The sequence below is a fragment of the Teleopsis dalmanni genome, chromosome 2 (assembly GCF_002237135.1).
Source record: "Teleopsis dalmanni isolate 2A chromosome 2, ASM223713v2, whole genome shotgun sequence".
Taxonomy (NCBI): domain Eukaryota; kingdom Metazoa; phylum Arthropoda; class Insecta; order Diptera; family Diopsidae; genus Teleopsis; species Teleopsis dalmanni.
Window position 1 is genome coordinate 210,046,544 of NC_051847.1, and position 15,662 is coordinate 210,062,205.

Consider the following 15,662-nt stretch of genomic DNA (forward strand, 5'->3'; position numbering starts at 1 on the left):
TTTCGGTTTATAATTTAGGGGAATCAATGGATATAATGCAGAGGTTTAAGCTTAACAATAAGAATGGCTACCATTCTTAAAATTAAATATAAATTAAAAATTCTTATACAATTCTTATTCAAATATGAATAAATTTACATTCTCTATACAATTTCATAACAACTACTTAAAATTTAAAAATTTTTTTCTTTTTCTATTAAATTTTATAGGCACGAAATTTGTTTCATCAGTTATAATAATTAAATTACAAATTATTTTATACAATTAAATTCTTTAAATTTTCTTAAATACGTTTATAAATTAAATAAATTACAATAATATACAAGTGTAATTAAAATTACTAATATCTTGCTGCCCTACCAATCAAACAGTAATCTAAGTTAAACCTCTACTCCATAGGTAGGGTCAACAACATAAGTGTAACGATGGCCATCTTTTGACGTTTCTGTTGGGTTCACATCATCGTTTTCATTGTTAGTTGTGTTATTTGATAATGTTTTCTCTAATGTTGGAACAGTTGCTGTTATTGTGGGTGTCGCTTGAGTCGCTTGAGTTGGTGTTGTTGTAACATTTGTGCTCATCGATATGGCGTTACATTTGTACGCTGGTATTTCTCTACGACCGCCTGAATGATTATCGCTGAGATTCTTATTCCTATTGCTGCTAGCAACAAGAGCTGTATTTATAGCAATGGCTGTTTCTGCGGCATTATCTTCATCATCTTCTTCTTCTTCCTCCTCCTCCTCTATTGAATCAGCTTCAGGTATTAAAAAATCAAGTGGAAGCTCAGGTACTGAAAGTCCTTTGCGTGTAAAGAATGATATTTTTTCTCTGAAATAAAGGAAATAATTCAGTTAGAATTATATATTTAAAAAGAAAAATTTGTTTATTTTAATATATTTTGCTTTATTAATAAATATAATATATACGTATATTTATTAATAAAACATTTTAGTTTTAAAAACTGAAGAATAATGTCTCTGAAGAAAAAACTATCCAACTGTATAATGCGGAGCCGTTATAAGACCAAAATTTTTTTTTTTGGGTTCGATTCTTATTTTCGCTCCGGCAAATATATCGGTTCAAGGCCATTTATTAAAGTTCTAAAACTGAAAAGGAGTTCCTTAAAGTAAGTAATTATCGAAATTAACAATACTGATTTAATACACCGTTTGAGTTTGATTTTACGCCGGCAATTAATTCCATTTAATGTTTAAAAAAATGTTAGAAAACTAATGTCCTATGCTCCAAAGGCCCTGCGCTCCATTAGAAAAGAAGGACAGCAGTAAGTGAGTAATAAAACTAATAATTATGTGAGGGAAGATATTTATAATCTTCCAGTGTAAAAAATATTTAAAAATCAATGTCTACTCAAGAAATTAATTAATGAATATACATGTCCTATTTTTACTTACTTGAATGATACTAAATCCGGACAACCTTTAGGCACTTTTGTTTTACGCAGCTTATAAATTTCTTTGGTTGTTTTGATTAGTAGTTTTTGTAATTGCTTTTCTTCAGGACACTTAGAAGGATCCGCACGTTCAACTAAACGTTGGAATTCCTCATTTTCCATCGCCCAAGAGGCAATCAAAGGATCCATATTATCGCGCGCTTTTTCTAAACTATAATAATAAATTGAAAAAATAAGAATGCTTTCAGCGACTCAAATGTTAAATGAATATTTACGTTTCTTTCAAGTTTTGCAGCTTGGATATTTCATCATTAAGATAATAAAGCTTACTATGCTGCGCCTGTAAGTCCAACTCCAAATCTAAACTTGTTCTAGGTATATGAGTATGATGTAGTTCTACATAAAAAGAAAAAACAAACACCATTAATATTATTTTCTTAATTTGTTTACATCATTTCAATACATACTTGTCACTGATTTTGGTGCTTTGGGATGTATGCGTAATGAACGACGCTCAATGGCACCACGATGGAAAGGATGCGGTGTCACACCGAAATGCATGGCAGAATCAGAATCACTGCGATTTAAACGGCATATATAACGATTTTTACCCACGGCAGCTGAAGGTGTGAAGGTTTGCGAACGTTTCACAGGCCTATCATCTGACATCTGTTGTTGTTGGCTGGAACGAGATTTTTCTGGTGGAAAAGCACATTCTGTATTTGTTTGTTTGTCAGCATATTCTTGTTTCATCAAATAAGCAGCCACGAAAGCTAAACAATAAATAATAAAAAATTGAAGAAAACATTACTTTTCTAGTTAAATCAAATTATTTCATTTAAAATGCTTACCATCTGTAGAACCACCAACGGCTCCTTCCAATTCCTCCTCCTCTTCCTCTTCTTCATCATCATCATCGTCATCATCATCATCATCTTCATCTTCACCATTTAAGTTTTCTGTTACTTCTTCAGTAATTTGTTCTTGTAATTCGAAAGGTGGCGCTTGATTGCGCGTTAACGTTGATGTTTGTGACGATGTTATTGTGGATTCATCCGAAGATTCTTCTTTACAGTTGGTGGCAGTAGTTACAGTAGCTGTTGTATGTGTGGTTGTTGCAGCCAGTGCTGTAGCCGCCGCTACGGCTGCAGCACTTGTAGACGGCATATCGAGTGGCTCGAAAGTATTTATGAATTTGGAACTGAGCACGTTGTACCACTTCAGCGTTGAATCATCTGGATTAAATTCGGCCATGCTTATTTGCACAGTGCCCTATAAAAAAATATTATTGGGTTTTATTGTCAATTAATTTAAATCGATGGTTTTTTTTGTATTAAACTTACAATTATTTCCTCTTTTTGTCCAGTCATGCTGACTACCGTCACTTGAAGACTCTTTGTTTGTAGTTTGCTAAGCGATATTGGCACGGCAAACGTTTCACTGAAGACGGGCTTATGAAAGTCTGATACGGCATTTGTGCGAATTGATGTAAGCGAATTTGGTAGTAAAGCGGCACGTAAATAACTATAACAAAAAAGAAAAAATTGTTTTAATAAAATTTTGTTATTTTTATATACGAGTACATCATATAATTTTAATACAAGAAGTTTTTTTCCAAGCTTTAATAATACAAATGATTTTGTTTTTTTAACATGTCAGATAATTTCCATTAAACTTTACTTACACTTGTGAATTGTCCGTTGTAGCTGTCCATAATGCCGACAGATTATTCGCACGCTCTAAGGACACCACCAGCACTCCTTTTTGTTTCAAATATTTCAAACCAATTTGTAGTTGCGCTAATTCCTTGCGGGGTAAGTGTGCTCTAGACGCCTCAAATACACCTGAATCGCCAGCAACTGATTCATTACTCACTGCCGCTGAAACAGAACGTGTATTCGAGGTTGAAGATGAACGACTGACCATTTCTTGTGGCAAATCCAGCAGAGATGGTTTTTCTGAAATTGGAGACAGTGGTGCAGCCAAATTAATTGGTGAAGACATATTGAGTTTCTGTAGTTTTGCTTCCAGCATCATGCAGTCAAGCACGAATGTATCCAAATCATTAGGATGCGTGCGTGCATTTGTAGTTGTAGCTGCATTATTAGACTGATATTGTGGTGCTAACGGAGCAGAAGTATTTGCATATGTACGTTCTTCTTTTGGATCTGTTGTTGAATTATATTTCATAGGCGAGGCGGGTGGTGTTTCCATTGAAAGACTGCTGCGTGGTGACAGAGAAATCTCTGAAGATTGTTGTTGTTGCAGTTGTGGATGTTGTGCGAGTGATTGTTGTGCAGCTTGTTGTGCTTGCAGGTGCTGGAATAGACGTTGTGATCGGCGACTTAAGTCAACCACATCTATTTGTGGATCTACAGCAAACGGATCAATATAAATATCTGTAAAACTAAGAGCACTCTTGCTACTCGCTGTAGAAAGTGAACCCAAACTGGAACCGCTACTAATTGAAAATGTGCTTTCAGAGGAAAAGGATTTCAAACGTTCCTCTAGCATTTTTGTGTATTTAATTGCTTCTTGTAGCTTGTCTAGCAATAATTGCTTTTCTTCATGGAAACGCAAACGATTGGCAATACATTGACTTGTAGCTTCGTGCGCTTCATTCAAATCATCTTCCAGTTTGCGACGCGTTTTTTGTATGACTTCTATTTCTTCAGGTGTACGCGATTTATTTGAAATGCTATTCAGTTCATTAAGTAATTTCTCCTTTTCCTGTATTAAGAGAATACGATCTTTATCAGATTCCAATTGACCGGGTTCTATGCGCTCCACATGATCAGCCAACTGCTGTTGCAAATTTTTAATATGTTTACGCCATTCTGCATATTGCAGTTTCGTTTTCGCCATTTCTGCGAAACGTGCGCCACTATTCATGTTATCACCGGCGCCACAAAGATCTGTTTGCGACGCAACGCATACACGATCAAATGGAGAAGTGGTATTCATGAAGTCAGCATTTTCTTCATTTATTTGTTGACGGCTTAATTCGTTTTTAATTTGCACTAGGCTACGCATCAATTCTTCACGCACTTTTTCACCTGATACTAGCGATTTGTGCACCTTTAGCATCTCTTCGTGTATGGCCTGTACTTCAGCGATATCATAACAGCCATTTTGGCGCGCATTGATTTTCTCACCCACTGAATACAAGGTACTCATGCCACGTTCCGTAAACGTTATGTCATTAGTTATATGATTCAGTTCTTGCTTAAGTTGTCGCACACGCTCTCGTGCCAAAGCAAGATCGGCGCGTAGCAGTTCTGGATCATGTCTGCTCATAGAGCTTGACGATGAACATACTACAGAAATAAACAAAAATTAATATAATTTATTAAAAAGATATTATAATCAACTTACAGCTGCTTCGACTCGCTGCCAATTTATTAAGGTGATTGTATTCATCTTGTGCTATAAGCAAACGTTGCTGCTTCACATCAAACATTTCTCGTTTATTTTCCAGTTGATCCTGTGCCGCTGATAAATAATCACTTAACATTTGCTCTTGCACTGATTTCCATTCCTGACGTGGATCTTCGAGTTGTGTACTTTGTGCTATGTGATTTATATAGTATCGTCCTATGCTTGGATCGTAAGCCTCCTCCCAGCCAACGGGCAACTCATCTCCGACACAGTCTTCAAAAGATTGCGGTTTCGTATATCTATAAAGAAGAACAGAAAACATTGTTTAACTTCAAGTATCTAACATTTTTTGCTTATCTTATCGATTTAAATAAATTAGTTGGGAAAACATATGTCTAAATGAATATACTTCCGGTTCGTTGTGGATAATGTATGAGTAGAGTTTCAAATATTTGATGGCGTGAGCATGAGTAGATCAGACAAATTTCCAATTAAATGAAAATGATAAATTTCTTTATTTGAAAATATATTTACAAATTTTTTAACATATTTACATGTTCGACAAAATTAGTAAAGTCTTCTCAAATTAATTCCCACGGCTTTAAAATATGCGGACTTGAATTAGTCCAAAACTGATAAGATTAGCAATGCTAATTTATGTTGGCCCTGTTCAAAAACAACTTTTGTCGTTGGCATTTCCTGTAGTAAATATGGGCAAACAATTTAATTTTTTTAAGATTTTATTTTATAAGTAGAAAATATTTACCACATTTTTCTTCGATTATAAACAACTTCACGAAATTTTGTGGTTTTTTAGCTTTTGCGCCGATAATCAAGGTAAAGTATCTTTCGATTGTTTATAACAAATACGCGTGGTTAAAAAATGTCAATAATAATTTTACACTTGGAGATAAAGTGTTTTGTGAATATTTACTAGGCTATTGCGTAAATTGGTCAATTATTGGCCATAACCGTAGTTTATGAATCAACAAGAAGTTGTATTTATGTTATCAGATACGCACTATGCAAAATATTACCGGTTGAAACCGAACAAAAAACTTTGTACCCTAGAAGTGGTTAATATTAGTTAAAATAGTTAATATTAAATCATATATAGATATATAATGATATCATATTTGATTTCATCATTTTCATCATGATTAACTACTTTTAAGAATTGTAGGACTCTATTAACCATAGAACTTTTAGTGTTAACTAAATTTGGTTAAGAAATTTTTAAAGTGCTACATAATAGCTCTTTATTGCACTTTTGTGGTAAGGTGAAAAAATATTTATTTATATGAAAATAATTGTTTATTCACATAAAATTAAAAATATAGTTATTAATTCAAAAAAATCATTAACTCTGCGACAAGATTAAATATCAAACCAACTGAATTTGGGGAACCAATTAACTTGTGTAGAACCGAACTTGGTACTTGAATCTATTAGCAGAAGATCGTAAAGCATTCATAACCACTTATAGTCGAATAATCACACCCACCTGCATGAGACATTGATTTACAACTAGCGATCTTTGTGGCCCCGTCCAACAGTAAGAAGAATTATCAAATTTTCATATATTATATAGAGGCCTCATAGAATTCTTTAAAATACTCTTTTCCAAGCAACCCAATAAGATTTCAAAAATTTATATCAGAGCACACAAGCTTTTCAATTTATTGGTTAAAGTTGTATAGATATGTAATCACAGATGTTTACTTCACATAGAAAAAACTAACATCGACGATGATAACGCCTTCTAAGCAATCCGATAAGCTATCAAGAACTTATATAAGAACATACAAGATTCTTAATTTATTGCTTAAAGTGTTATATAGGTATATATATAGGAAAAATTAACTCGAGGTAAAAAGGCGGTCCACGTGAAGTCCGACATACAGCTTTACCATTTAAATTATTCTAACTTCAACTAAATTGATATTATTATGAATGATAGGTTTTTTAAGAGTTTAGTAGGAAAAATCCGAAAACCTGCATTTGCTTTTGAAACAGTACTTGTTTAGTGATCTATTTACAGCTCCTTTTTGATCTCAAGACGAATAAGAAGCGAGTAAAAAATACTTTTATTAATTAAAGAGAGTTAATCTATTTTCTAGTGTAATTATGGTAATTTCAACTGGTAAAATGTTAAAAGAAAAAAGTCATGAGAGATCACATCAGATAAGTAAGGTAATTTCTCCATTATATGCTATAAATGTTTTGATGCTTAAGAGTATATATATAACTACAAACTATCTAGTGTTAAGACACTGCATAGGTGATCATCTAATCTCGCGTCGTAACATGGAACAGTGCTACCAACATAGAGGAAAAAATAGTGATGGTATTTTTGAGGCACCTATTTTAAATTATAAATTTCGTATACTTTTTAAACCAAATATATTTATTCTTCACATTCCAAGAATACTTAATATTATCAAGCCCATTTATTAGTGTTTACTCTTCAAATATTTTTATTGATATTTGTTTGATATAAATCTGAGCATTTCCTTGAAAATATCTTCTTTGAAATCTTTTATCTTTCTATAGAATCTATAAAATGAAGTCGCCGCAACTTGACAGGTTCGATAGTATTGCAACACTTCAAACTGTTTAGTTTCACATTTAGAACTATTATGGCACTTGAAACATAAAAATATCTTTTTGGAAACTAAACATCAAATACTATGAAGAAACAGAAATACTCGTCTACTTCACATTAATCGGTGCAATTAAAATTTTAGATATAAAACATGCCGAGTATTTCTAAGACTTTTATTTGCTTTCAAAGGCAAAGATCTACAGAAGTAAAATATTTAGAAAAATATTTACTTTTCATTTCAATTGAATTTCAGTAATTCATGAAAATTAATTAATAAAAAAAATTTTTATATATATTATAAAGTTAGTAGGAGAATTCCAAGAATTTTATTGAGTTGGAAATTTGGATTTTTATGAAACATTTTTAATTAAATTGAAAAATATTTTCTTTTTTAGATTTTATATATATATTGACTTTATAAATTCCCTGATAGTGAGTACAAAGTTACATATATGCATTGTTATTTTTTGCAGTGTAATTGTAGGATTTTGCGTAATTGCTGCTGTCTTAAGGCTGGTAAAATACAAATTTCAAGTGCAAAAAGTCATAAAAATAATTTTTTTATTAATGGAATTAACAAGTTCGCTGGCTGATAAATTATAAAAATATTTTAGACTTTTAGGCTACATTGCAACTTTTTTTCTATTTCATATATAATTTAATTTAATTGTGTATTATTAATTTTTTTTAATTTTTTTTTTGGTTTTTGATTCTTATTGTTAAGTGTAGCAAAAATGTGTGAACGTGCTCGACAACATGACAACAAATTGCAAATTCTTATGACGTCAAAAATTGAGTTAAACAATTTTGTTATTTTGCACCTTTCGTTTCAATAATCAATTAAGAAATTTTTTTATCATTCGTTGGCATTGTAGGAATTTTTTTAAAGTATTTAAAGGTATTTAGTAAATAATAAATACAAATACAAAATAATAAATTATAAGAATCTTTAAGTAAAAATATCTTTACTATATAATAACATAATAAATGAACACTGATATATATATAGAATATCTATATCTAAGTAATTTGTATCTATAGGTATGAATATCTACTTTTTTTAAAAAAACTTCACCTACTAAATTTTTATATTATTAGTCACTCATACGTCCACGGAGATTTTTAAACTTTACGCATTTAATTACTTGCGTCAAGCAAGTGGTGCGTAATAAAAGTAAAACTCACTATTAAAAAATGTTTGCAATATATTAAATTATTGTTATACAAAAAATGAACCAACACACTTCAGGAGCATATAAAACTTATCCTGGAGTATTTCCAGAAATGGAAAATAAAAATCAATAATAAAAAAATTAAAGCTCTGTTTATTACGCGTAAATGGAGACAGAATCCGTCGAGAGTGAGAATGGGAGATATGGTAATAAACTGTGAAGATAGCAAGTTTATTACGCGTAAATGGAGACAGAATCCGTCGAGAGTGAGAATGGGAGATATGGTAATAAACTGGGAAGATAGCAAGTTTATTACGCGTAAATGGAGACAAAATCCGTCGAGAATGGGAGATATGGTAATAAACTGGGAGAATAGAATTAAATATGTAGGCATCACGGTGGACAAACGAATCACATGGTTTAAATATGTACAACTGAAAAGAATTAGCTGTGCCAAAATTCTTTACCACCTCCAACCGCTATTCAGAAATGAAAATCTCAATGCTAAGAACAAAAAACTGATATATAACCAAATAATTCGACCGATCCATATAGAAGTTATGGATGTGTAGCATTTAGCAAAGCTTCAAACACTACTATTCGCTAGCTAGAAATTTCAAAAAGCCAGGCTCTGAGAAGATTTCAAGATTGATCCGATCACAAAATACATAAAAGATAGAGCCCTGAAATTATTTGTGAAAACTGACAGACTTACTAACATAACGTTATCGAATCTTAGAATGTTTACAAACACCTCGGAGAGGTCTGCAGATCTGAGGTCAATTATTGCTTAGTCTAGTCTGATGAAGTGATAAACAATAAACCAGTCAAGACGTAGCGAGTGATTATGAAGAAACCTCGCAGTTAATAAAGAGTAGAAGTGCTTAAGTGCACTGACTCAACTAGCCTCAATATAATAATAATAATTAAATAATAAGGTCGTGTGCGAGTTAGGCTAAGTTGCGTTCTAAATGAGGGAAATTCTAAGTTGTGCCGGTAATGTAGTGATGTGTCGATACATGTTGATAAATGGCTAAATGTGTGCAGTGCAAAAAATCCCAAAAAATCTCCTATTTGGGTTAGCATCAACTTAGCCTAACTCGCACACGCCCTAAGTATTTAATAATAATAATAAAAGCGTTCGAAAATTTTCCAAAAAAAACAAATCAGTTTTCAATCAACGAAACTTCTGAACTCATTAAATTCGATTGATTCGGATAATATGAATGACTTGAACGAAAATACCTTTATCGAAATTATAAATATTAATTAATACCTCATGGCACAAACCAACATTTAGAATGTTTATATTTTTTATTTTATGTATTGTGAGTTTGTCACTAAAAAAAGTACATACTGCAGCTTTTAAATGCTTAGTAACAGCACTTTTAACATAATATACGTTTGGTCACTTAATTTTATTAAATTAATTGGTTTTTTATTTCGCTTTAATGAGTTTTTTACTGCTTTCTTTTTATTCCAAGATGAGTAAGGAAGACTTTTAAGAGACTTTATGCAATTCTATTTAATTAACGTTGTGAATGTTTAAAGTTTCTACATATTGATACTTCGTTTACAAAATTATTTTAATTGTTAAAAGTAATTCTTTTACAAACACAGTTAGTTTTCGATTATCTTATACATAAGAGTTTACGTGTATTCATTGGATCATCATTGATATAACGTTTTTAAATCTTTTTTCTTTTTTGATTTGGCAACTACTATTTGCGAAAAAATAGCGTTTTAGAGTCACTTTGCTATTGGAAAGGTATCCCATTATTTTTTAAGAATAGAATCTATCCTATAATACATCACATAGGTATGTTCTCAATCAGATTTATTTGATTTATAAAGAGGCATTCAGTCTATATTTTTGATATATAATCTATTTTAAAAAGACATCTTATTCTATTTTTAAATTGGTTTTTAGATTTATCCGATTTATGGAAGGAAATGAATTCATTTAGTTTTTTTTTTCTTTTGAAATATAATCTAGTCCAGAGAGATATTTTATTCTGTTTAAGAAATGGTTCTCGGCTTTATCTGGTTAATGAAATGAATTCATTCTGTTTTTGTTTTGATATAAAATCTAGTCCAGAAAGGCATTTTATTCTGTTTAAGAAATGTTTTTCAGATTTATCTGAATAATGAAATGAATTCATTCTGTTTTTGTTTTGAAATATAATCTAGTCCAGAGAGGTATTTTATTCTGTTTAAGAAATGGTTCTCAGATTTATCTGGTTTATGCAAAAGCATTATTTAGACTCTTTTGTATGACACTCTTACATCCAAACTCTTTTGGGATTAAGCTCTTTATACAACAGATGTACATATTTTTCGTAATTAAACATAATAATCTAATATGTTACTTTTAAATAAACGAGTGCATTCTAAATGTCTAAGTGTGTATACTATTAGTAAAAAAAGAATATACCTTAGCAAGTACATACCTTAAATTATAATACTAAATTCGATGTTATAGTGATTGAATTCAAAATACAGATAATGTATATACTGCCACAATCTTATAATATTCGCTTTCGATAATTTACCTTCAGAACTTACTTATAACCAGAAAGAGAAATTCTTTTAGTTAATGAAAAATTCCAAAACTTGATAAAATACAAGGGCTATTGTATCGTAGTAATTACTCGATATATTTGTAAATATTTAAAGCGAAATTTTAAGAACTTCTAGTGGTTCAAATATACTTAACTTAATAAAATTTTTTAAATAAGTGCCTTATCTTAAATAAAATTTTTTTTTGGACTATTTTGTTTGCCAATATCAGAAAAAATATTGAAGGTCACGTGAAGTCCAAGGTTTCGATAATTTAATTAGTTCAAGTACCTATAAATTCGCAGACCAAAAACGAAGTAATAAAATAATAAAAAAAATGCAATGGTATGTATCTAATACTGAAATTTTCTATTTAAATAAATTTGTTAAATGACAATAAAATAATCAATTGACTACTAATTGAGCAAAAATATTTCTTTATGAATAGAGTAATAGGCAGGCCAACCAAAATAATATATGGCCCAAGGTTTCTAACCAATTACAGATTAACATATATGTATATATAATTATATTTAAAGAAGACAAAAAAAAAAAAAAACGAAAATGACTAAAAAATTAGGAATTTCGTAATATACGCAAAACATCTCTAGAACACATTGGCATATTAATTAATCACTTAGCCATTTGTTAAGTAATTTTATATTGCATAACATTGTACGAGTATCTCTGTACACATACAAACAGATACGGCTCAAAGTCGTAGAAATTTTATTTATTACTTCTTTGTATATTATTAACAAGTTGCCAAATTTATATGCTTTTTGCCGATTTTGGCTAAGCAGTATAAACTTGGTCAAAAAGTTGCTGACCAATATATAATCGTACCTGCTTAGATTTTTGGCTTCACGATATACGACAGCACTCAAAATATACTTGAAAAAAGAACAACAAAACGAAAATGCTTAATGCTTAATGCTTAAGTATCTAAGTGAAGTATAGTGAAGTATAGGACGGCATGTACAGGTATTTAATGCTCATAATTAAGTTCTTTGAAATAACTTTTGCTTTTAAAAATTTCAATTCCGCATATTTTTTCTTACCTAATTTTGCAATATTATATATTTTTACTTGTGTCTCATTTTATTATTATTTTATTTTTTATATATTGCAAAATTAACATTTCGCTTTTTGCTAAGCTGTCATAAAGTAGACAATTAGAAGTGTATTTATTTTTATTCATTTTTTCTTTTTTCTGTTGCTAAAAATCTCATTCAAAAAACAACAAAAAAAAATTGACAAGATAAGTAGCAAGATACGAAATAAAAAGTTTATAAAATAAATAGATAAAAATTCATAACAACAGAAAAAAAAAAATAAAAAACTCAAGAAATTCTAAAAATTCAAATGGCATTTCAGGGTGTGTCTTTTAAGTATAATTTTTATGACAAATTAATGAAATTCGAAAAAAATTTTATCTCATGCCTGTCTGATTGCCTGACTGCCTGCTCTGCTCGCCTGCCTGCCTGCCTACAATTAATTATTGATTTTGAGCACTTAAATTATTTTTATTTTAATTTATCAGCACTTATGTCATTTAATTTGCATATATAGTAATTTACTAACTATAAATAATGCATTAATACATGCTTATTACTCACAGTCAGTAAGTGGTACTGCTTAAGTATGGTATGTGGGTGTCTGTGCGGTCTTCATTGCACTGTCCAAGAAGACAACGAAAACGATGAAGAAAACAGCCTACCCACATCCAAATGAAATCTACCGCAAGCAAGCAACGTTACGTTCTCGCGCTTATATTGAATTTGTCCGTTTTGCTGACAGGCCGTTATAGTTGAGTGAAGAGGTCAACTGTGTATGCATGCAATGCATCAAATTACATTGACTGCAACTGCAACTGCAACTGCAACTGCGACTACAATAGCCACTGTCACAATAACTGCCACACCGACTGCCTCTGCCTCTACCAGTGCAACTGCAATTGTCATTGCATTCGCATTCACATTCACATTCGCATTTGTTCACAGTGCATTCAATAATTTACAGTACGGGAATTGTAATGTGAAATTGATTTGTATCTGACATGGAAAAGAACTGCAAGAATTGACAAAGCATGTCACTGTTCTGAAGTTCTGAATAGTGAATACTGAATACTGAAAACTGAATTAAAAGAAATTCACGTTGCCTTGTCATACGCTCGCTCAATATCTTTTACGTATTATTACTTTACTTTTATTGACAGCAGCAATTTGTAATGGAACATAAGTAATGTAAGGCTTCCTTTTGCAATACAAAACTACGCGTATAATTCAAGACAACATTATTTCTGTTTTAAAAGTAATTTTTATTGATTTTTGCATTTCCACTTATTTCCACAAACATAATAACTTTATAAAGTGAATACATCAATATATAAAAAAAATTTTTTATAAAAATCCATTGTTTATTGAATATCGAATTGAAATATCAAACTTTTAATTAAGCATATTTATGCATAAATTAATTTACATGTAATAATTTATGTTTGTCGGGAGATAACGAAAAGGAAATTGCTTTCAAGTATCACTATTTACTTCCATTATTAACAATCAATTTGTATATTCCTATATATTATGTAAAATATATAGATAATAATAGCAAAACTTTATATCAAATTTTTTTTTACTTTTTTTAATGGGTTAAAGAAAAAGACTAGATTAGAAATAAATTAAACTATACCAAATAATTTTTTCTTCCGGCTTTGGCGTCCAGAAGACATAGGTTCTTAGGAAAATACATCTTTGATAGTTTATCAGACTGTTCACTGGTGAAGACGAAAGACCTATTAAATTAGGTACACGTACATGTATTGAGGTAATGTAAGTTATCTAATGGCTTGTCACTGCAACCAACCAACCAACCATTCCAAATAATAGTATATCAACACAGAGATTTTAGGACTATTTGGTTCTGATATCACCTGCTTACAACGATCAAGTGCCGGTAACTATAGCCGTTTGAATTTCAACCCTTTACAAAAAAGAAGCAACACTTTCAGACGACTACCTAAAGAACATTGAATTGTGGAGCATTAATTGTGGATTAAACCGAATTCCGAAATAAACCATGGGTTTGCAGAATTTTACACCACAGAGAAAGAGAGATAGAGAGGGAGAGAAAATGAGATAGACAAAAGAGAGAGTAAGACACAGAGAAAAAAAAAAGAAATTGTAAGAGAGTTAAAGAAAACAAGAGTAAGAGAGAGAGAGAGAAAGTGAGAGAGAGAGAGAAAGTGAGAGTGAGAGAGAAATATATAAAGATGAAGAAAGAGACAAAGATAAAGTAAGAGATGAAGATAAAGAATGAAAAAAAAAACAAAAATAAGAGAAGGAAAGATAAAAATATAGAAAGAGAGAGAGAGAGATAGGAATGAGTGAGTAAGAAAGTGAATGAGAGTGTGTCTGTGTGGGAGAGAAAGAGATAAAGAAACAAATAACGAGAAGAGAGGAGGGAGAGTTAAAAATAAAGAAAGAGAGAGAGAGATTGAAAGATAGAGTGAGACACAGAGAAAAAAAAAAAGAAATTGTAAGAGAGTTAAAGAAAACAAGAGTAAGAGAGAGAAAGAGAAAGTGAGAGCGATAATGAGTGAGAGTGCGAGAGAAAGATATAAAGATGAAGAAAGAGATAAAAATAAAGTAAGAGATAGAGATTAAAAATGAAAAAAAAATAAAAATAAGAGAAGGAAAGATAAAAATATAGAAAGAGAGAGAGAGAGAGAGAGAGAGAGAGAGAGATAGGAATGAGTGAGTAAGAAAGTGAATGAGAGTGTGTCTGTGTGGGAGAGAGAGAGAGATAGGAATGAGTGAGTAAGAAAGTGAATGAGAGTGTGTCTGTGTGGGAGAGAAAGAGATAAAGAAACAAATAACGAGAAGAGAGGAGAGAGAGTTAAAAATAAAGAAGAAAGAGAGAGAGAGATTGGAAGAGAGAGGGCGAAAAAATAAAGAAAGTAAGAAAAACAACAAAGAGAGAAAAGAGACAAAAGGAAACAGAAAGAAATAGAGAGATAAAAAGAGAGAAGAAGAAATAGACTAATAAGAAATAGAGATAAGTTAGAAAGACAAGAATTAAAAACATATACCAATATCGCAATTTACCTATTAAATACATTTTTGTATAATTTTTGACGAAATTGATTATCTATACATTATATAAATAAAAATTATAAAAAATAAGCATATAAAATTCTCAAACTAATTCTACTTAAAAACGAGGCACATAAAAAAAAGAGAAGAACATATTAGAATGAAATAGATATATTACTTAACACTGTTTCATTTATTTAATAAACTATTGCCATTAATTTCATCATGCATTAGAAATGATAAGTCAAAATATTTGTATTGAATTAAAACAATGGAATCTTTTTAATAATTTTACTGAAGCGATCCTAAGAAATATGCATAAATAATTAAATTATAAACAAAATATTTGTGTGCTAATGTAGCGGCATGTGTTTGTAATTAATGCGCGCTTAAAATATTTCTTTAAAAATAAATAATAAAAAATACACCGAATGAGC

At 30.6% G+C, this 15,662-nt stretch overlaps 1 protein-coding gene across 1 annotated transcript; it reads right to left on the minus strand.

Annotated features, from left to right (window-relative positions):
* Nucleotides 1-295: 295 nt before the first annotated feature.
* Nucleotides 296-5,114, minus strand: LOC119676669 (protein kibra-like). The gene is made up of 8 exons (XM_038087920.1): nucleotides 4,790-5,114; nucleotides 3,099-4,731; nucleotides 2,758-2,938; nucleotides 2,266-2,686; nucleotides 1,882-2,187; nucleotides 1,690-1,810; nucleotides 1,416-1,625; nucleotides 296-831 (listed from the first exon to the last, which is right to left on the minus strand). Exons 1-8 carry the CDS (start codon nucleotides 5,112-5,114, stop codon nucleotides 381-383), a joined length of 3,648 nt encoding a protein of 1,215 aa, XP_037943848.1. The 3' UTR covers nucleotides 296-380.
* Nucleotides 5,115-15,662: the final 10,548 nt, after the last annotated feature.